The sequence below is a fragment of the Neolamprologus multifasciatus genome, chromosome 4, assembly GCF_963576455.1.
Source record: "Neolamprologus multifasciatus chromosome 4, fNeoMul1.2, whole genome shotgun sequence".
NCBI lineage: Eukaryota > Metazoa > Chordata > Actinopteri > Cichliformes > Cichlidae > Neolamprologus > Neolamprologus multifasciatus.
Genome location: NC_140442.1, coordinates 31,526,633 through 31,549,907, shown reverse-complemented (window position 1 = coordinate 31,549,907; position 23,275 = coordinate 31,526,633). Strand labels below are relative to the sequence as shown.

Sequence of the window (23,275 nt, the reverse complement as noted above, 5' to 3'; positions counted from 1 at the left end):
TTCCAGTCACCTTTCTCACTCACTATGTGTTAATAGACCTCTCTGTATTGAATCATATCTGTTATTAACCTCTGTCTCTCTTCCACAGCATGTCTTTTATCCTGTCTTCCTTCTCTCACCCCAACCGGTCGCAGCAGATGGCCGCCCCTCCCTGAGCCTGGTTCTGCCGGAGGTTTCTTCCTGTTAAAATGGAGTTTTTCCTTCCCACTGTCGCCAAAGTGCTGCTCATAGGGGGTTATATGATTGTTGGGCTTTTCTCTGTATCTATGAAGCGCCTTGAGGCGACATTTGTTGTGATTTGGCGCTATATAAATAAAATTGAATTGAATTGAATTGAATTGAACAGTAGGGATCAGCTGTTAGCGCTACTTCCCGCAGCGGTACTGCCGGCGGACAGAGTCGACATTCCCAGTGAGCTGAGGAAGAAAAGACGGGGTGTCGTGCCGGGAAGGAGACCCGTCGCCCGAGAAGGAGACGTTATAAACCATCTCTACCTTCAGTAATCATTGGAAACATAAGATCTTTGCCCAATAAGATGGATGAGCTCACGTCGCTAACCTGGTCACAGAGGGAGTACCGGCAATGTAGCATCATGATGCTAACGGAGTCCTGGCTAACACCGCTAACTCCGGACACGAGCGTGACACTACCGGGATTCCAACTGCTGCGGGCGGACAGGACGAGAGACAGCGGTAAGAGGAATGGAGGGGGACTGGCAGTGTTTGTGAATGACAGATGGTGTAACCCTGGGCACATCACTGTGAAAGAACAACTCTGCAGCAGAGACATTGAGCTGTTAGCCATTAGCATGCATCCGTACTACCTGCCCCGGAAATTCTCGCATGTTATCGAAATAACAGCGTATGTCGCCCCACCCCTCTGACTCTCTCCACTCTGTGGTCATCAGACTGCAAACGCAATCTCCGAGAGCCCTTCTCCTAATATCAGGGGACAATCATGCCTCACTGGACTCCACGCTGTCCACCTTCACCCAGTATGTGACCTGCCCAACCAGAGACAATAAAACACTGGACTTACTGTATGCCAAGGCTGAAGAGGCATACAGTTAATCACTTCTCCCTCCCCTGGGCAGATCTGACCACAACCTGGTGCACCTTGTCCCTGTGTATGAGCCCTTAGTGCGCAGGGAGCCACCAGCCACCAGCACAGTGCAGAGATGGTCGGAGGAGAGCGTGGAGGCTCTTAAGGATTGTTTTGAGTCGACTGTGTGGGAGGTGATCTGTGATGACCACGGAGACGACATCGACAGCTTGGTGACATGCATTACGGACTATATTAACTTCTGTGTGGATAACACCGTACCTACCAGGACTGTACGGTGTTTCTCCAACAACAAACCTTGGATTACCCCAGAAATTAAAGCTGTCCTAAAGCAGAAGAGGAGGGCCTTCAAATCCAAAGACAAAGAGGAGTTGAAAAGGGTGCAGCGTGAGCTGAGGGGACTGATAAGGAATGGGAAGAACAGCTACAGGCAGAAGATGGAGAACCAGCTTCAACAAAACAACGTTGGTGAAGTCTGGAGAGGCCTCAGAACCATCTCAGGCCACAAACATCAGAACTCTCTGCCTGGGAGGGATGTGAGGTGGGCAAATGAACTGAATCATTTCTTCAGCAGATTTGATTCATCCATGAGGCAGTCTCCAACATCGGCTGCAGAATCACCCACTCCCACTGCTGCTGTTCCACCTCTGACACCTCAGATACTTAACACCTCCTCTACTCACCCTGCTCACTCCTACCCACCCCCAACCACGGCATCCAATACACACTCAGCACAAGGCTCCAGCCTGTCTCTCTCAACCACCCAGGTTAGGAAGGAACTGAGGAGGATTAAAGCCAAGAAGGCAGCAGGTCCAGATGGCATCAGCTCAAGAGTCCTCAGGTCCTGTGCGGACCAACTGTGTGGGGTGATCGAGTACCTCTTCAACCTGAGCCTGAGGCTGGGGAGAGACCCACAGCTCTGGAAAACCTCCTGTGTTGTACCAGTGCCAAAGACTTCACGCCCCAAGGACCTCAACAGCTACAGGCCGGTGGCTCTGACATCCCACCTGATGAAGACGCTGGAGCGGCTGGTCCTGGCTCAGCTTCGGCACCTGGTGAGCTCATCATTGGACCCACTTCAGTTTGCCTACCAGCCTGGCATTGGAGCGGATGATGCCTTCATTCATTCCCTCGCTCACCTGGAGACCGCTGGGAGTACTGTGAGAATCATGTTCTTTGATTTCTCCAGTGCCTTTAACAGCATTATTCCCACAGTCCTGAAGGACGAGCTGGAGAACTCAGGAATAGACCATCACCTCACTACCTGGATACTGGACTACCTCACCGACCGACCACAGTATGTGAGGACTCAGGGCTGTGTGTCAGACAGGGTCGTCTGCAGTACGGGGGCCCCACAGGGAACGGTTCTGGCTCCGTTCCTCTTCACCATCTACACTGCAGACTTCTCCCATAACTCCACCCAGTGCTTCCTGCAGAAGTTCTCCGATGACTCTGCAATAGTCGGCCTCATCACTGATGGGGACGACAAGGAGTACAGAGGACTGACCCAAGACTTTGTGGACTTGTGCCAGCTGAACTACCTCCAGATCAACACCAGTAAAACCAAGGAGCTGGTGGTAGACTTCCACAGGCACAAACATCCTTCACTGCAACCACTGAACATCCAAGGTATGGACATTGAGGCTGTGGCTACAGGTACCTTGGTGTTCATCTGAACAACAAACTGGACTGGACTCATAATTCAGACGCCCTCTACAGGAAAGGGCAGAGCAGGCTGTACCTGCTGCGGAGACTCAGGTCTTCAGGAGTGGAGGGCCCACTCCTGAAGACCTTCTATGACTCTGTGGTGGCCTCAGCTATCTTTTATGGTGTGGTCGGCTGGGGTGGCAACATCTCTGCTGGGGACAGGAAGAGACTGAACAGGCTGATCCAGAGGGCCAGCTCTGTTCTGCCCTCTGGACCCAGTGGAGGTGGTGAGTGACAGGAGAATGGTGGCTAAGGTGTCACTCCTGTTGGACAACATCTCCCACCCCATGCAGGAGACTCTGACAGCACTGAGCAGCTCCGTCAGTGGCTGCGGCACCCACGGTGTGGGATGGAGAGATTTCACAGGTCTTTCCTCCCCACTGCTGTCAGACTCCACAACAAAAACTTCAACTGATCAAACACACACATCCACACATGTGCAATAAGACTAAGTGCAACACTCTTTTCTGACAAAGTTGTATTTTTACCCAGTTGTATATAGAATTTGTATTCTATTTTATCCTATTGTATATTTTATTCCATTTTATTCTACTGTATATAGTATTTTATTTTATTCTATTCTGTACAGTTGTGTACAGTATTTTATTCTTATTGTATTCCAATTTTTGCTTCATAACTTTTGCACTGTCCACTTCCTGCTGTGACAAAACAAATTTCCCACGTGTGCGACTAATAAAGGTTATCTTATCTTATCTTATCTTAGATGAGCTCCTGTGATTTATCATTGTAACAGATGAGTTTTGTCTCTTCAACTATCTTGGCAAATATGTCTGATGTAGAGATAGTAGTGTGAAAAAATTTTAATGACTCCTTTAATATATTAGCAACAAAAGCTCTAACCATGTCTAATAAAAAAAGGCCTGAGCTGCTTTGCCAAAACTCCACGTTCCTTTATGATTACTATTTTTAATTCTCCTTGTACATATTAAAAATTAACTATTTCACACACTTTTAATATTTTATAATTTTTTTATTAACAATATATTTTATAATATTATTCTTTTTTAAATCGGGATGACACCACAGGGGAAAGTGAAACTAAAATAATGAAAACAGAACACAAGACCTCTTCAAAGTAAAACAGGAACCATAAAACGCAGACATGACCTGAACTTGAAAACAAGAAAACACGTGACAGACATGAGACATGACAGGATAGGCACACTAAACAACAAGGGAGACTACCTCAGGCATAACTGAAAGTAAGACACTGTGGACGAGACCATGTGGTAAACAGGAACAGATTCATAACTCATAGAATAACCTAAACCAGACTTACAAGTCAAAGCAACCTGATAATACTACAAAAACAAAACCTCCTGTCAATCTGCCAAAAAACACAAATATAACCACAAACTCAAAATGCTGGGTCACAGACCCAGCCAGTGACAAAACCTGTATTTTTGAGGACTTTTTTCCCCCCACAGGTGGTCCTCACAGGAGAGCCACTACAAACGTTTTAGAATATGAGACTAGACATTTATAAAGTACACAACACAATATAAAGTATTTAAAGTATGGTCAGTTCTGAACATATGCAGAACTAATATTATCCATTTATTGCATTTATTACATAGTTTTTTCTGCAGAATAATTATTGTTACTTATTTTTAATTTTCATACACTCTTTCAGTAATAGAGTTTTGGTTGTACTGACGTGTTTTCATACAGTTTTATTGGGTTTTTTCACAAATGTTTTTAAAATTCCCCCACCACTTGACATTGTCAGCTAATAGTAAATATTTTTTTAGTAACATATTAGATTTAACTATAAAAGTACCTTACCTTTCTGTTAACGTCACCATACTCCACTCGTTCAAGGACAAATCCTTTTCAAAACATGATTTTAAGATTAGTGTAGTGCTACTAGAGGCCAAGGCAGTTAATGTCTCATTAAGATTTGTAGGGCCCAGTACAATAATCTCAAATTTGTCTGACTTTGGAAGTGGTCAAGACTTTATGTTTTTAAGACATGGCTGTAATTTAACTACCTAGTGTGTGTCACCTGGCTTCATGGATAAATAAAGCTGCATATTTGGGTAATTTCTGATTTAATTTGTAGCAAATGGTCTTCAGTTTCAACTTAAAAGGATCTCACTTAATAACCAACAATATCAACATGGGCTTTGAAGCTGATATCGGGCTGTGTTACAAGGTCTTTTGTGAAAAGTTGTTTCAAGACAAACTGCCACAGCTGCTCTACCCTCTACAACCTACCTTGTGTAAATGAGATAGTGGAATCAAAGGAGCTTGCAAAGAAAAGCGTCTGGACTTCTTTAAGTTACTTGAAGACGTTTCACCTCTCATCCAAGAAACTTCTTCAGTTCTAAGGTCAAATGGTGGAGAGTCCCAGATTTAAACCTAGTGGGAGTGTCCCCCCACAGAGGGACAAAAGGACCCCCTGATGATCCTCTAATCGCCTGAGCCAAGGTGTGAAACTGGGTGTGGGTCCCAATCAGCCAGAGTTTCGGGTGAGCTCATTGTGAAACCTGGCCCCACACCCAGTTTCTCGGATGAGAGGTGAAACGTCTTCAAGCAACTTAAAGAAGTCCAGACGCTTTCTTTGCAAGCTCCTTTGACTACGATGACCTGGATGACTGAGAACCTTCACAGACAGCTAGTGGAATCGTAATTCACAATCGGTTTTAGTTACAAGGAATTTTTTGCTCTTTTAGCACTTTAACACAGTGTGGTGATAAGTATAAGGATGGTGAAAAATGGGTCAGAAACCTGCATCTTGTTACAAGGAAAAAATACACAAACTTGGAAGAGTTGGCTGGATTTGTGTCATCCACCTGGGGTGTTTTGTAGAGGGTGTCGGAGCCGTGGCAGCTGTTTTGCTTGAAATGAGAACTGTAAACTCCACATTTGGAGTACTATTTTTTCAAAACACTATTTCAACTCCAGAATTTTTACTTTAATCTTTAATCTATTCTTTTTTCTTAATGAGGTCCTGATACTCCATCTTATTTTGACAGAACACACCAAATAGAATAAAAAAGGAAGACAAAAGTTACGTCTGTATCTTACCTGTCGCTGTATGCATCAGCTGTGGCAGCAGTAGGCTGGGCATATCTGTAGTTAGTGTAACAGCCCTAGAAATACACACATGTACGCATGTCCATCCACACATACAGATGCACACAAATACAACAGATAACAGTAAAGTTAATGAGTTTAGTAAACAGATTTTGCCTATACACTTTCTTGTGTTTATAAACACTGATATAGTGTGATTTGTGTTTCTTGTAGAAAAGCATTTATACAAAAACAGTTTTACACTTTACGATAATGTCAATGACCAGGGCTGCACATAAGTGGTCCGCAGGTGCGCATTTGCTGTCAAAATAAAAGACGCGCACCAGATAAGAAGTTGCAATGCGCGTTTGCGTATATATAAATATAAAATATAATATAAAAGCCTGTTTTTGTCTGCTAGAGTGGGATTTTCACGGCATATTCTGCACCACATCTCTGTGCGTTCATCATTTGTTTGAAGCCAGCTCACCTCCTGCAACCACTTTTCCGAGAATACGCGCTTCTTTTGTGGTTCGGACTCCTTCTGACATTTCTTTGGAGGTGGAAGAACAGCAAAGTAATTGCTTAAAGGAGCTTCTTCGACATCTTTAAGAGTTCTAAACAAATGTCTGTCCTCCTCCAGAAAATCTTATGTACGCGAACGCGCATTGCAACTTTTTATCTGGTGTGCGTCTTTTAATTTGACAGCAAATGCACACCTGCGGACCACTTATGTACACCCCTGTCAATGACACTGAACACTAACATTTTTTTTGTTTTGCTTAAGTCAACGACCAAGGCAAGAAAGGGGAAACTTTTTTTACAAATTGCCTCAATCACCCAACCACTTTGTTTTGTGCTTTTTCCAGAGAAGTACTTTTTATCTATCATTCACACAGATTAATGCTCTGATGGATGCAATAGACAGACCTTGGTTGCCCAAGGACATTTGGCATACAGACTGGGAGCAGCCAGGGAAGAACCACCAACCTTCCAATCAGTAGGTGACCTGCTCTAACTCCTGAGTAAAAGTAAGTTTAATACCACACATAGTAGTGGGACTACAGTAACTGTGACGTACAGGTGATTAAAAGCTGATGAAAATGGGAATTGTGTTTAATAATCTAAGGAGCTTAAAAAGAAAACAAACTGGACTTCCTTGAGTTTCACCTCTCACCTGAGAAGCTTCTTCAGGCCAGAGATCAATTGGTGAAGAGTTTTGGGTGAAAGACCTTGCCTCAACGTGTCATGTGACTTACTGAGATCAACTGACACCAAATGAGGTGGGCGAGTTCAAGTCTGAGCCTCAAACTCAGTTTATGTTCAATTTCTGTAATCTACACTTTGTCCCTGTCAGGTTTCAGGTGAATATTTAGATTTAAAAATAAAATGTAAAATTAGAATTTCATTTTCAACAAAGCAGACCCGTCACTGCACAGAGTACAGTGGTGCATACTTGTGACCAGTGTTGGTCAAGTTACTTGAAAAAAGTAACCAGTAACTAATTACTGATTACTTCCCCAAAAAAGTAATCCCGTTAGTTTACTGGTTACTTATTTTCGAAAGTAATTAATTACTTAGTTACTTAGTTACTTTTTAAAAACACGATTTACAACCTGAATAGGTGATAAAGTGATAGATCTTTCAGCCCAATTCTACTTTTTCTGCATAATCCATCATACAAAATGTGATCAAATGGAAAAGTCTCTTTTTAAAACTTGTTTTATTAGTTTTAATCTTTTAACTTTATGCATCAAGCAAAAATTTAATTATCTGCAACATTCTCTGACTTGAAGAAATTAGTTTAACATTTAAACCTATTTTCTGCACATTCCAGCACATAAAATAAAATATATTTTTTGTGTGTTTACACTCAGTCTTTCAAATAGATGCAAGTAAAACACAGCAGAAAATAAATAAAGTCACAGACTCGCGGTCCTGTTGCTCTATTTTCACCTGTAAAGCAGGAGTGGGGTAGGCGGAGGGTTACCCTGGTGCAGGTGTGCAGCGGTCAGTGGAAGAATCCGCGAGTTTCTCTGTGAGTTTCCCATTACGTCGTAGCTACTCGGTGCTTGCTCGGAAGTTTAGGGGTTTTTTCGCAGTAATTCAATTCAATTCAATTTTATTTATATAGCGCCAAATCACAACAAATGTCGCCTCAAGGCGCTTCGCTGTAAAAAGAAGTTTTCTTCCCACGCACAACGGACACTAATGTTTTTGTCACTTTTTATGGAATCAAACTCAAAGTAAGGTCAGTACTTCCACGCTTTAAACGCTGCACGCTCATACTCTCTCTGCACTCAATATATGATCCATTGTTGATCTGCACACAGCTGTTGTCACGAACGTCGCGCTCGCTTACGTCACTGTCATGAGACATTCTCGCAATAAAATCACGGTTTTAGTAACGCAGTAACGCAGCGTTCCTACGGGAAAGTAACGGTAATCTAATTACTGTTTTTGCAATAGTAATCCCTTACTTTACTCGTTACTTTAAAAAGTAATCAGATTACAGTAACGCATTACAATTAACGCGTTACTGCCCATCTCTGCCTGTGACATCACTAAACGTTAACTTAGGCTGTCTTAAAGAGACACCACACAATTGTGACTTTTACAAGGTGCTTCAGGATTAGGGCGTGTGTGGCCCATTTGTATGGGCCATTCGATCCTTATCAATCATTGCAAGAGTTTAGTTCACATAACCAGCAATGCGTGGGACTCATTTCCAGGAGGGGGTTGGACTCCAGCCTAGGCTCCTCTTTGTCACCAGTTCTGTTCATAATTTTTATAGCCTTCAGTCTTGTTCAGGCCGCTCCAGCTACCCCTCAGTCTGAGGGTGGTAAACGCTGGTCCGAACAGATTTAATGCCCAATAATTTGTACAGCTCTTTAAGTGTGCGAGACATGAACAATGTGCCCTGGTCAGTCAGTATCTCTTTCAGGATGCCGAATCAAGAGATGACCTGAAACAGCGCCTGCGCCACACTCTTTGCAGAAATGATGCGCAGCGGCACTCCAGGGTAGAGTGTTGTCATGAGTCTGCATTAGTAGAAAGTCTTCAGTGGAGAGAATCACCGGAGTCTCCTCCTCCCCTGAGTCAACATCAGACAACCCTGTGTCCCCGCTGAACACAGCACAGATGCTACATGCTACTAAAGGTCATGATCACATCCCCACATACTGCCCCAACAGATTTTTAAACCCCAGGTAATTTGTGCTCAGATTTATGGGATGTGACGGGTGCGAACTAACTGCAGCGTTCACTATATGCATTCCGCCCTTAAATTTAATAAGCAGCGGCACTATGGGATACTCGTGAACATCCCCGTGACCACACTTAACCTTCACCAACTCTGCTTCCAATAATGCCCTGGGCAAACCAGGCTTTGGTGGGCCAGGATTTGCATGCAGCCCATGTCCACAAAAGCCGGGCATATACCTCCTTGACACCTTACCAGAATACACTATGTCAGTCCTGGACCAGGGGAAAGTCTTGGAGCCCAGGCAACATGGAACACCTGTCCCACTGCCATCAGCAGACACTTCCATCTCAGGTGCCCCAGCTGACCACACTTTTAACACTCCTGCCCTGGCATTTGCGCTACCCTCCATGGCTCGGGACCAGTGTCTGCTGCCTCTGGGGCCTGGGATGACAGGTCTGACAGGAAAGGGTTCATGGGTAAGCTGCAGTGGCGGCTCCGCAGGGGGGCCCTCTTACTCAGCACCGGCACTGGCTGTGGTCTGCTGGTTGGTGGTGACTCTCCACTCCCTCAATCTGTGCAGCCAGGAGGTCCTCTGCTAGGGTCACCACAATCTCGAGGCTCACTGTCAGCAGATCCACCGTAGCATCTCTTCCCAAGGCAGCCTCTCCACGAACTGTTCCAGGATCAATCAAGCCAGCATCCGTGCCTCTCTATCTGACAGCGCGAGATGCAGCCACCTAGCTGCTTCCGGGCCGATGATCCTGTGCAGTCATCTGGTTGCCCCAGAGCCTCCACCGATGATCTTCCGGGAAGAGGCCCAAATGTAAAAAACTACATTTTCCGTGAAAATGACGTCACTTCCGGTTTCAGGCAGGTAATGGCGGACATGCGAGCGTTGGCGCTGACGTCTGTTTCAATGTGGGAAGTGTTACGAACAGCTGAACGGATTGGCAAAGCGTGTTTCTGGAATATTATGTTTTTGTTCCTGTAAGCGCTTTTAATGCAATTTTTGCAAAGCCATATGTGGAAGGAAACCGTGACCTAGGACAAGCTGATGGCATAAGAAAATCGCAATTGTCGCAAAGACAATTCCTCCGGTTTCATATGCAAAAAATTTTTATTGCGCTAGCTTACGTGGTTCCGGTTCTACAGGGATTTAAAAATAGTTACGCAAAACGGAGCAGGCACCGGCTTTAAAGGGTTAAATAACACAGTTAGTCTGATATCAGTTTGTTTTGCAGCATGTTCCACAACATGAAAAAACATAATTTTACAGACCCAATAAATGATTTATACACAGTAGGACTTATATGTAAGTTTTAGATTTCCAGTTTATCAAAGACCACTGAGCAGTCCTTATGTTTAAATCTAATCTCTCTTCTTCTCTACTGTCCTCTGTTTCGTATATTTCTCTATCTCTGAGTGAAGTTAGCTCTCTTTTAATCTTTGCCTGTGAAATACAGCAGCTGGACCTTTAGCTAGCCACACACTGTGCGACAAACACACAAACAATTTGTGTGCTTGCTGATGTTTGTTGAGCTGATAGAAATGTTGCATTTGAAATTACCTGCCACAACATGTTACACCTTTATGGTCGCTCGTCTAGCTAGATGCTGAAGTACCGCAACTGCAAGTTATGTGTTTGAAGCCCGACAGTGACGTGAAATAATAACTCCCCTCAAATGCGTTAAACCAAAAGTAATGAGCCTGTTTTAAAAATGTAAGGAGTATAAAGTACAGATATTTGTGTAGGAAGATTTAGGGAATAAAAGCTAAAAGTTTTCAGAATAAAATACTCAAGTAAAGTACAGATACCTGAAAATTCTACTAAAGTACAGTAATGAAGTATTTGTACTTACACCGCCAAACTGGTGATGGCTAACCAACGGGACAAGTGGTGGTGGACAAGCAAAGGAAGGTGACCGCATTTATAAATGTAGCTATACAGAGTGATAGCAACATCGGGAAGAAGAAACACGAGAAGCTAGAGAAATACCAAGGACTGAGAGAAGAGCCATTCTCTCTTGCTCTTGACGAAGGCGGTCGCACTTTTCACCTCTCCCTTAGCTTCCCTGCTTAGCCTCTTGTGTCCTTGTCTAGTCTCGTGTTTTTTGTATTACTTTTCCCTGGAACACTCTCTCACAGTCTGTTCTCTAAAACCTAAAAGAGGAGTTATGGATTTGATCAACTGGTTCCTGAATGCAATTGACAACCTTTTCTCAACGAGAAGTCTGGGCTCGGGTGAGCCTGAGTGTCCTGGAGGTACTTTCCCTGCCGGATAGACGATGGACAGGTGGCATAGCTGGAGGGTCGTGTGCCTGGCGGGACTGTCGATCGAAGACGCTGAAGATATCTATCTATTCGGAACCATGATAACAGGGTTCTTGCTGATCGGAGCTGGCTTGGCCCTGGCTTATCGAAGAATTAAGAAAGTGGAACTGGCTGTTCAAACCCCCACAAGGCTGCCCGCTGCGATTGAAACTATGGGACGAGGCGTGAGTTTCTCAAAACAGGCACATTGAGTGCAGCACGGAGAAGATCTTGGAGAAGCTTGCGGCTGCCGTGAACACTCAGAATAAGACCTTTGAGCGCAAATTGGATTACCTGTAGAAGCTCACGGCTCTCCAACAGGAGATTGAGAGACCAGTGTCGGACTGTTAGAACAGCTTTGAAATTCACATGAGTTGTTCACACTAAAGTAAAAACCACCATCACTTCATGCGGCTACCACTTCGGCGGCAGCTGTGATCTCAAAGCTGGAGCTGAACAAAAACACCCTGATAACGACTGTGCTCAGACTGTTCCTCCCCTATGCAAGGTCACCTGGGTTGGCTGGAAGACTGTTTACTTAGCCTGGCAGGGCGAAGGACACTGTCTCAGCTGAACTCTGGACACACACACATGCACTGATACACACTCATTCCCCCTCCCTTTCTAAACGCCTTCGATGCTTGTGCCCTCCCGGGGAAAATGGCGGTTGATTGGACCAGCGCAGACATGCTGCAGGACTGGATGCGCTGTCTACACCGGCTCTCTCTCTTACCCTTTACCCACCCCTGTTGCTTGTCTTGTGTTTCTATAGTGTATTGATAGTCATGTGCTTTTTGTATGCGCTGAGGTGGTTTTTTTCTGTTCTCAAACTGATCTCTCTGTTGGGGAGATCAGTTGTTGTGTATTTCCCATTGTTATACCTCTCTGACCTGTCTTCCCCATGTGATGTTTGTGTAATGTATGTATGGTCGGAAGGGTAAGATGGCGCTGGCACGGCTGGCAGCCTTAACCCAATTTCCCTCGGGATGAATAAAGTTTGATCAATCAATCAATCAATCAAAATATATGGAGCGTGAAGCAGCAGAGGTTTCTGTGGTAATTGAAGCACTTGAGGCAGTGACCCTCAAACTTGGTGAGTGGCTCCAGGAGATCCCATTCGAGATCTCTGTCCAGAACAGTACTCGTTCAGGTCCTAGGAACAGCAAAGACTACTGTGTAGGACCCTTATGCTCTCAAGCCTGTGTTAGAGGCTTGAACTTAAAGGATAAAGACTGCCCACAGGCCAAGTGGGGAACTGTATAAAAAAATCACAATGGCAGACATCCAAAAAAAGTCTGAAGCATGAAGAGCTGGACCTCACCCAACCCTAATATGATTCATACGTACTGTGTCATACTTTATGGATTTAGACACAAAAACACCAGATTCAAATCACACACACACACACACCACCACCACCACCACCTCCCCCTGACACACACATACAGACACACCCCACACGCCTGTTTTGACAACTATGTTTTAATTTTTTACTGAAAATGACTTGTGTGAACAATAGCTATATTCTGTAATCCTATAGTTGTTTTCTTGGAGCTGAGACATGGAAACCTTTCTACACCCTAAACCAGGGGTGTCCAAACTCCGGCCCGCGGGCCAACTGCGGCCCGCGATCCATTTTTAATTGGCCCGCAAGTAATTTTATAAATAGAATCGAATATGGCCCACACTTCAACTTTTGCTTGAGTGTATTGCACTTCTTAGTTTTAACACCAGGGGGAGCTACTGTCGATCGAGGCAGTTGCTCCACCAAAAAGGACAATCACAGAAGAAATTTAGCCCAAGTTAGTTACTAAACATGGCAGAACCAAAGAAGCGAAAGGTAGAAAGTGAATGCAGAAAATTTCAGACATGGTGGGAGAGTGAATATTTCTTCAAAGAATTCAAGGGGAAGTGTGTCTGTTTGATCTGCACTGAAATTATGGCAGTTATGAAAGAGTATAATGTACGACGTCATTATGAAACCAAACATCAGGCCTATGCATCCTACACTGGTGCTGATCGAGAGCAGAAATTAAAGCAAAGGGTATCTCTCCTGCGGGGTCAGCAACAGTAATTTTTTCGTGCTCAAAAGCAAAAGGTCCAGGAAAAGGCTACAATAGCCAGCTATGAGGTCGCCCAACTCATCGCAAGACATGGCAAGCCTTTTTCAGATGGAGACCTCATAAAACACGGCCTCGTTAAAGTCACCGAAATAATGCGCCCGTCAACAACGTCAGCATGTCCAGAAATCCAGTTGCTGAAGACTTGTCAGCCAACATTAAACTGCAACTGTCTGATAAAGCTGTGCTTTTGATCTTTACTCCATCGCATGCGATGAGAGCACTGATGCCACAGACACCGCACAGCTGCTATTTTTTTGCGGGGAGTGGACGAGCACTTTAGGTGAGTAAAAAATATATTCCACAGTACCCGTGTGTTAATGTGCAGGTACACATGCTTCAAATATCAATAATGCGCATCAATTCTGTCACTACCCTGCTTTTGCACACCACTTTCTTATATGCGCTTTTCTTGTTAACACACAGAGTACACACCGCTGTGCACTGCCCACGTACACGCAAAGTCAGCTGATCTCATCTGATGCAGATTTGCTCCTTGATCAAGTGACATTTGTCTGGATTTTTGGCACGAGTGGCGATCAGCACCGCGGCTGGATGTCCCGATTTACATACCCAGCGCAGCTGATACTCACCAGAATAATTTACTAAAATTATATGCACTCCTGTTATTAAGTCCAGTTCAGTCTGTTAATGTTGATAACGGTTTCAAACGAACGTTAATAGGTGTGTTGCTAAGCCTAATAACTTAAATAACAAACTTGAAATGTGCCCGTCCCATTTTCCCCTTTATTGTTTTTTTTCTCTGTGCTGTAAATCTTCTGTCTAAGAAGAAATCTGAGGCTGCTGTTCTGAGAATGAGCTACCAAAGCTTTTTCTGAATAAATCAATAAAGATCCATTTATGGAAAGCTGTGATGAAGGCAGTTTTGTCTTTAATTATATTCAACAATATAATATATTCGACCACATGTAAGTGATTTTTCTAACTTTAATACACTAAAGTTAAGGTTATATACCTAATTTCTAGTAAGTGGCCCAGCCCCCCCTATATTTTTATGTATGTGGCCCTCAGTGAAAAAAGTTTGGACACCCCTGCCCTAAACTAATGCTGAACTCAGGAATCAGCATGGAGATTTCAGGGACTTTCATGTACATAGCAACTTGTGAGAAACTACAGAGATGGCAACAGCATGCAGTATCATACCAGTAAATAATACTTACATAAATATCTGCACCATAAAATCCATCCTGGTAAACAACACTGCAGAGGATGCAAACACAAACAGACAAACAAGCATACAGTAAAACAAAAGCATTCATATTAGTGCATGTTAACATGCAAAGACTTGGCTAACTACTACCTATTCTCCACAATCCAAAACAAAAAAAAGAAAGAAAAGTAAACATGTAATCAACTCTTTAATGGCTGGGATAGGAGGCTAGGAAGGTTCCAAAATACTTTCTAAATTATGTGCACAAAATTCATAAAGCTAAATCTAACCATAAATGCAAATATTAATGACTCCTTAAAACTGTTTTTATATAAGTATAAATATAAATGTAAGGGAAAAACATGGTTTGAGTGGGGAGTCATCTCTGAATCAAAGAGTGGGCCTAAGGGTAGATCTTACATTCTGTTATTGCAGCCATTCCTCAACAATCTGAATGGTACTTATGGCCCCTGATTAATGGTCATCCCAATCTTCATATTATTGATCATGAAACTGATCTCATGACCCATCGTTAGTCAATGGTGCACGTTTCAGTCATTATACAGATGTACTGTTTATAAGGTTGGGGAAACCTGAGGAAACGTTTCTCCTACTGAAACGCCGAAAAATACATTTTTGTCCAAGGAAGCAGCCTATTGGCCTAACATTAAAAAAGAGATATTTTGCAATCATATCATTGCATCTGCAGCCACATTTTCTGGACACTTGGGTGAAGAGAGGAGCTTAGCTGTCAACTTCTCACCACCTGGTGGTGAGTTGGATCAGGTGGCAGAGCAGAACCCTGGACAGACCTGGCACACACAAATATATTGTGAGGGTGTGTTGGGAATATTTAGCAGAGGCCCCCGTCCATGAGCTCTTCAACTCTCACCTCTAGCAGATTTTCAACAGCATTGAGAGAAGCTGGGGAACATGGTCCATTCATCCTCCATTGCTGAGCCTGCTGCAAGGAACTGTAGCTGCAGGGTGGTTGGTGCCTGTTGTGGTGATAATACCTTGCCCAACCAGCCTACATGTGTTTTGTAGACCTGGAGAAAGCATTCAGTAGGGTCCATTAGAGTATCCTGTGGGGGGTGCTTGTTGCTGGTGGAGCGACCTTTGGGTCTTGTTCATGAGTGAGGGAAGAGGAGAGAGTGAGATTGACAGATGGATTGGGGTCACGGCTGTACATGTAGACAGTGCACCGGTTCATCATGGTGAAAGTGCTGAGCATGAAACCAAAGCTCCAGATTTACCAGTGGATCTACGTACCATCACCTATGGTCACGAACTCTGGGTAGTGACCGAAAGATTGAGATCGCAGATACAAGCAGCCAAAATGAGCTTTCTTTGGAGGGTAGCTGGCTGCTTCCTTAGAGATTGCATAAGTAGCTCAGCCATCTGAAAGTGGCACAGAGTAGAGCCGCTATAGCTACACATTGAAAGGAGAGTAAGGCTTCTGGCAAGGATGCCTACTGGGTGCCTCCTGAGTCAGGTGTTTCAGTCATGTCCTACTAGTAGGAGGCCCCGTGGCAGACCCGGGACACACTGCAGAGATTACATCTCTTGGCTGACCCGGGAATGCCTGTACCCCTGGAAGAGGTGACTGCTACCCCCATGACTGGCCTTGGATAAGTGGCAGATAAAATGGATAAAAAATTACAGTCAGGCAGCAGGGCATTTGATTAATGTATGGATTATTTGGTTTGTGAGACCAAATAACTCTAAGGACCAGTTAATTATATTCATAAACCTGGTCACCAAAAGACAGCTCCAAGTGTCTTTGCTGCATTACTTGATAGAAAACCTATACAATTCACTGTTATTTGTTCACTGTTATTGAACAGTGTTCTGTCTTTGCTAGACGTAGACTTAGATTATCCAGCTAGACAGACAGTGAATAGAGACGAAGCCTTTAAACTCAAAACTTGTTTACTTTGCTATACTTTTTACTTTTCATCTTCAGGCATGTTAGTGTTTTCTGTACATGGCATTCTTTATACATTTCGTCTTTTTCTCTGATTTTTCTCTATTTTTGCAAAACCAAGTAAACTCAAACCAACACAGATCATTATCATCTCCCTGAGCATTTTAATTGAGACTGAGTTTCAATGACAAACAACAACAATAAAAACCTCAAAGTAGCCTAAATCAAATGTAACATCCAGTGACTTGGATATTATACACGTGAATATGAGTATATATATATATATATATATATATATATATATATATATATACACTTGCTAAAAAAAAACATAAAAATGATTCATAGCTACACAGTAGTGATGTGTGAATCATGAACGAATCGTTCAATACTCGAGAATCACTTTACTGACTCGTGAGTCATGATTCACAAGCCCAACTGACTGAGTCATCCCTGTTGCTTTTAGCAAACTAATTTCATTAGTAGAAATATATCCACCTTAGAATTAAAATTGTGGGGAAAAAAAACAACAGCCAGTTTCTTAACAGAAACATTTCTGGTCTGGACTGGAAGAGTAGAAGCTCACATCAAGACAATAGCTCCTCAGTTCACAGTAGCATCGCTCTGCTAACATGCTAACAGCACATTTGGGTTACTCACCCCCTCCCTTCCTGTGCTGAATCGTAACATTAACCAATCACTCAGGACTCACTCACTCCCTCCCTTCCTGAATCGTAGCATAAACAAAAATAGTAATACGTTGGCGGCATTCCAAGTTGGAGGCCAACCAAACCGGTTTGACAACCTGTTTGACAGGTTTCGCGCATGCGCGTTCAGGTACACCCAGGGCGGCTGCGGGGTTATATGTGTTCATGTGTTTTTAACTGGGTTTTAATTTAATCAAACCACAGGGTTTTTAATTAAACTATTTTTATTGCTTTGGCGTGTCTCAACATTCAGTTATGCAGACATATGTGTTTTGATGCATTCTCAATCATCCAGGGAAGAAAATCTCCAAAAAGTTGATTCTGTTCATCTGGACATAGCGTTTTGTGGGAGAAAGGTTTCGTCACTCATCCAAGTGACTTCTTCGGTCTCAGCTCAGCAGGTTTCCCCAATCTTATAAACACTACATTTGCATAATGACTGAAACCAGCCCACTGAAGGAACAATGGGCCAATTTGTACATGGAAGAAGTGGAAAAGAGGGCTTTGCTATCATACACTGGAACACCAGGGTGGTCAGATATGTGGATGTTCATCGACCTGCGGCCTAGAGCGTCCTGGTGTCACGTGCACTTATGGACACTCTTATGTTCGAACAAGGTGTTTGTTATGGCCAAACTGTGATTTGCACAGAAGTCCAATAACAAAACACGGCTCGGGTTCAGATCAGGGAGGCCGTTCCTCCCAATCACACCCCTCCAGGTCTTGCTGTCATTACCCACGTGAGCATTGAAGTCTCCCAGTAGGATAACAGAGTCTCCAGGTGGAGCACCTTCCAGCACCCCACCCAGGGACTCTAAGAAGGTTGGGTACTCTGAACTGCCACTGGGCCCATGTCCCCTTTTCAGGCTGTGCCCGGCCGGGCCCCATGGACTAAGGCCCGGCCACCAGACGCTCGCCCTCGGGCACCCTCCCTGGGCCTGGCTCCAGGGTGGGGCTCCGGTAACCCTATCCCAGGCAGGGTAAACTGTTCCCTCGATGTTTTTCTCATAAGGGTCTTCTGAATCGCTCTTTGTCTGGTCCCTGACCCAGGACCAATTTGCAATGGGAGGCCCTACCAGGTGGCAAAAGCCCCCAGACAACATAGACCCTGGGATCCCTGGGACACACAAACCCCTCCACCACAATAAGGTAGCGATTCACGTAACACATGAACACATATAACCCCTGGGTGTTTCCACACATGAACACACATAACCCCAAGATACCTGAACGCGCATGCGTACACACACGAAACCTGTCAAACAGGTTGTCAAACCGGTTTGGTTGGCCGCCATCTTGGAATTTCGCCAACGTATTACTACTAACAAATCACTCACTTACCCTCTCCCTCCATGCTCACAGCTTCTTCTTCTTCTTGGCTGGCAACCAATGTTAAGGCGCATTTACCGCCCCCTCAATCAATCAATCAATCAATCAAAGCTTTATTTGTCACATGCAGGTTGCCCTGCAGTGAAATGAGACACCCCCCCCCCCCCGACCTTACACACATAACACAGACATTACATGGGGTTACAAGTCGGAGATCGGTAGCGTTACAGAAAAACACTGAAAACTTCGATTCCAGCAGGCAGCCTTAGGGGGGTTTGAACAGCCGGTTCCGCTCTCTTATTTCTCCAATAAGCCAGGGCCAAGCCAGCTCCGATCAGCAAGAACCAGTGTTGGGTAAGTTACTTTAAAATAGTAACTTAGTTACATTACTAGTTACTTCTATCAAAAGTAACTCAGTTACTTCAAGTTACTCGTTACTTTCAAAGTAACTAGTTACTAGGGAAAGTAACTTTGGTTTTACTCAGAATTCTCTTGTTAATCTTGGAAAAGATAATGTGCATATTTCCACGAGAGAAATCCCACGCCTGGACCGTCATTGACTGCTGCCATGATTCTAGCCTAGGTCACAGCGTCATGTGCGCCTTTTACATCCAACACGAAAACTGCAGTCGTGGTGCTTTGATTGTACTCAGAACTCGGAAATTCTGCCTTCTGAATAGGAAGATGTAGGTAACACCAGACTGCAGATGAGCTGCATACAGGGCTGGACTGGGACAAAAAATTGGCCCGGGCATTTTGACTAGAGACTGGCCCACCATTATAGGAAAAATCATAAAGCCTTTGAATGAAAGCAAACGCTGTTGTGACAGTGATGTTCACTGTTTGATGGTATATATGCATCAATCTATCAATCCTTTGTTGTAAGATTCAGATAATTATTTTTTAAAAGCTAGACATTTTAAATGAGAATATGAAAGAAAAGTACTTCTTTGTGCCCCCCTCTCCCTGTTAATGCCCTACCTGGCCCCCCTGGCAAAACTTTGCTAGATCCACACCTGCACAGTTACCAGCTGTCAGCTACCTAAAAAGGATCCTGGGGTTATCTGTCTCTCAGAAACAGTTCATAACTTCCCTTCAACTCATCCATGTCACCTAAAAGGTAAACCTGTTTCTCCATCACCTGTTCAGCTCTGATGGTTCAGTAAGGACATCTCCTGGTTTCATCTTCATGTTTCCCTCTCACCAGATAACCAAACCGACACCATGACCAGCAGCTATACAGCTGTGGCTCCAGCAAACATCAACTGATACTAGAAATTAATATTAAATAAATGCTAACAACAGCTGATCAAGCTTAAACGTGCTGCTGTTGTTTAACGCGACATGGTTTCCTCTTTCTGGCGCAAAGTGGGCGATAAACAAACAAGAGAGCCGATCAGCTGATCATTGATCAGTTTTCATGATTGAAGTAGAAACAGGAGAGGGAGGGGGGAGAATGAAAGAAGAAGAGGCAGCTGTGCAGCAAAGACAGAATAACTCCAGCTTTGTGTCTTTTTCATTGTAGCTGAATTACGGGACAAACTGTTCCTTTTCACCTCAATAATAAGAAACGCGTAATATTTTCTCTGAATACCAGACGGGACGGTTGGCAACTCTAATAACTTATGAACAAAATAAAGTTCAACATCATTAACTTCATAGCACCCACCCAGCTGCATAGAAACTCCGTCATGCTAGCTAGTACGCAGTATGGAAAAAGTCAGAATAACGAAAATAAACTCCACCTAAACTTGGTTTATATCTGACCCAGATAGACTGCAGGTCATAACTTCTTACCTGAAGTTCAGTTCACACTTGGACCGGCGGCCGCCTCGGGTCTCTTTTCCTTCTGCGTCCCCTTTCCCTCATCCACCAGCTGGCCTCCACCACTTGCTAATGTTACTGAATCTGTGGAAGCTCCGCGATAGCCGCCACACGAAGTAACGAGTAACGACCCTATCTAAATCCCAGTAACGACTAACGCGTTCCTGATTTTGGCATAATAACTAGTTACCGTGCTCGTTACCACAATAATAACGTAGTTACTGTAACGCGTTACTTAATAACGCGTTAGTCCCAACACTGGCAAGAACCCTGTTATCATGGTTCCAAATAGGTAGATATCTTCAGCGTCCTCGATCGACAGTCCCGCCAGGCACATGACCCTCCAGTTCTGCCACCCGTCCATCGTGTATCCGACAGGGAAAGTCCCTCCAGGGCACTCAGGCTCTCCCGAGCCCAGACTTCTCATTGAGAAAAGGGTGTCAATAGCATTCATAGACCAGTTGATCAAATCCATAATTCTCTTTTAGGTTTTAGAGAATGACAGTGAGAGACTGTTCCAGGGAAAGTAATGCACACGAGACAAGACAAGGACAGAGGCTAAGCAGGGAAGATAAGGGTAAGGAGGAGAGGAGAAAAGTGCGACCGCCTTTGCTGAGAGCCAAACGAGAAGGAAGGCTCACAGCTCAGTGGACATTTAGATAAGAAATTTTCCCATGATGCATTGAGTTTTTCCTTTCCAGTCACCTTTCTCACTCACTATGTGCTAACAGACCTCTCTGCATTGAATCATATCTGTTATTAACCTCTGTCTCTCTTCCACAGCATGTCTTTTATCCTGTCTTCCTTCTCTCACCCTAACTGGTCGCAGCAGATGGCCCCGCCCCTCCCTGAGCCTGGTTCTGCTGGAGATTTCTTCCTGTTAAAAGGGAGTTTTTCCTTCCCACTGTCGCCACAGTGCTTGTTCATAGGGGGTCATATGATTGTTGGGTTTTTCTCTGTATGTATTATTGTAGAATCTACTATACAATATAAACCGCCTTGAGGCGACTGTTGTTGTGATTTGGTGCTAAATAAATAAAATTGAATTGAAATTGAATTTAAAAACAGGACTCTGCAAAAAAATTGCAACAATAAACAAGACAAGACAGAGGGATGGCCGCTGCGTGCTGCTGCTGCGCCACCAGTGTTCACATAATAGATCTAACCATGGTTTCACATGAAACCTCTGCTGATCCACATCTTTTTTCACACCTTGGCCATTCGTTGAGGCATGTGATCAATAGTGGGTCAACGACCCTCTTTAGGAATAACTCTCACTAGGGATTAAATACCTGGGAAGCTTCTTGGATGAGAGGTGAAACATCTTCAAGAAATAGGAAGAAGTCCAGTCGCTTTCTTTCCTAGTTCCTCAGATAACCATCTCCTTGGTTTGTACTATTTCTTATATTGTTTAATTATATCAGACTAGAGGAACAGTACCTGTATACACACCTGTATATACACCTGTGTACAACAGCACCTGTGACAGGTGCAAGTTCATCTTGACAGCTATTTTCTATGAATTTGTGCTAAGATACAAGAGCATGTTTAGGAGCATGCCTCTAAGTCGAGTCCCCATGCTATGGTAGTGGTGGAGTGTCTTACTGCTATAAGGCAAGCCTGGCATGCTCCACTGATTCTGAGCAGTTTGAGATTTAGTACACTGGATAAGTGAAAAGACCGAGATGGAAGGTAAAACAACAAAACTGGAACAAGAAAAAATGCTCACCCTCCACATGCTGGGACATAGGGAGCTGGTCCAGTTGCCCTGAATGTGTTGTACACAGTCCGTCCCCGACCTCGTAGGTGAGTTCCTCTGTATGCTGCTGCTGCAGTGGGTGCTGGGCCAGGAAATCCTGGTACTGAAGAAAGAGAAAAGGAGCAATGAAAACCATGTCTGATGTCACAGAATTTCTCCTTAAGAAAGATTATTTAAGTAGCGTTAACCACTACTGTTGAGAAGCATCTTTGGCTATTATTATTAAAAGAATGTGCACTCTCATTTCTAGCTGTTGGGAAAAACCCATGAAGAAGACAATGTAAAAAGACAGAGAGAGCATAGAGTGTCAGTGAAATGAAGCTATTATGTTGGTATTATTATTAAATGATTAATAACCTGGGGTGCTAGTGACAGTAAGCTTAAGAGCTGGGGTGAGTGAAGGTTGAGGAGATCGAAGTGCCATTTCCAACTCTAATTATATATCGGAATAGTGACTCATTGATTGAACTGATGAAAAAGTGTTTTCAGGTAAAGGACGACGTGCTCACAAAGGGACAACAAGAGGTTTGAGCAGGTGATTGTTCCTGTTCATCTTTTCTCACCTTGATTTTTGAACCCAAGAGTTACAATGATGACTCATTCCAGCACTGCTTTTCTCTGCTACTCATATGGCCTAAATAAAATGAAATTTCTTACTGAGTTTATTAGAACTTAAGAATACTGGCAAATACATAACCTTTGGATATTTTAATCAATAGGCACTAGACAGGCAGTAAAGATTTATCACTATTTAAAATGGTGCTGCAATACTGCTGTCTCATTTTATTTATCCCAGTGCCGTCTTATTACGTTGTTAGGGGCAACTATTAATTAATGAAAGACCAAGACAGACTTTTAATTCATTTGAAAGCCTGATGCTTAACATTGTCCACCCCAGCTGTGAAACTCAGAAACCAGTCTTACTTGTTATCATCTATCGTCCACCTGGGCCTTACACAGAGTTTCTGTCTGATTTCTCAGACTTTATATCTAATTTAGTTCTGAGCTCAGATAAAATAATTATTGTGGGTGATTTTAACATCCATGTAGATGCTTAAAATGACAGCCTCAACATGGCATTTAATCTGTTGTTAGACTCAATTGGTTTCTCTCAA

General features: G+C 43.7%; 1 protein-coding gene across 8 annotated transcripts in view; it reads right to left on the bottom strand.

The window, feature by feature from the left end:
* rbfox1 (RNA binding fox-1 homolog 1) overlaps positions 1–23,275 on the bottom strand; it is a 107,207-nt gene that overhangs the window by 18,928 nt on the left and 65,004 nt on the right. For 4 of the 8 annotated variants that reach the window (XM_085155648.1, XM_085155644.1, XM_085155645.1 and 1 more), the window contains 2 exons: positions 22,131–22,263; positions 14,625–14,664 (listed from right to left, as the gene is read on the bottom strand). In XM_085155648.1, coding sequence (XP_085011774.1) covers positions 14,625–14,664; positions 22,131–22,263 — 173 coding nt within the window. Of the gene's footprint in view, positions 1–5,820; positions 5,886–14,624; positions 14,665–22,130; positions 22,264–23,275 lie in introns of all 8 variants that reach the window. The other 4 variants (XM_085155649.1, XM_085155647.1, XM_085155652.1 and 1 more) reach the window with 3 other exon arrangements.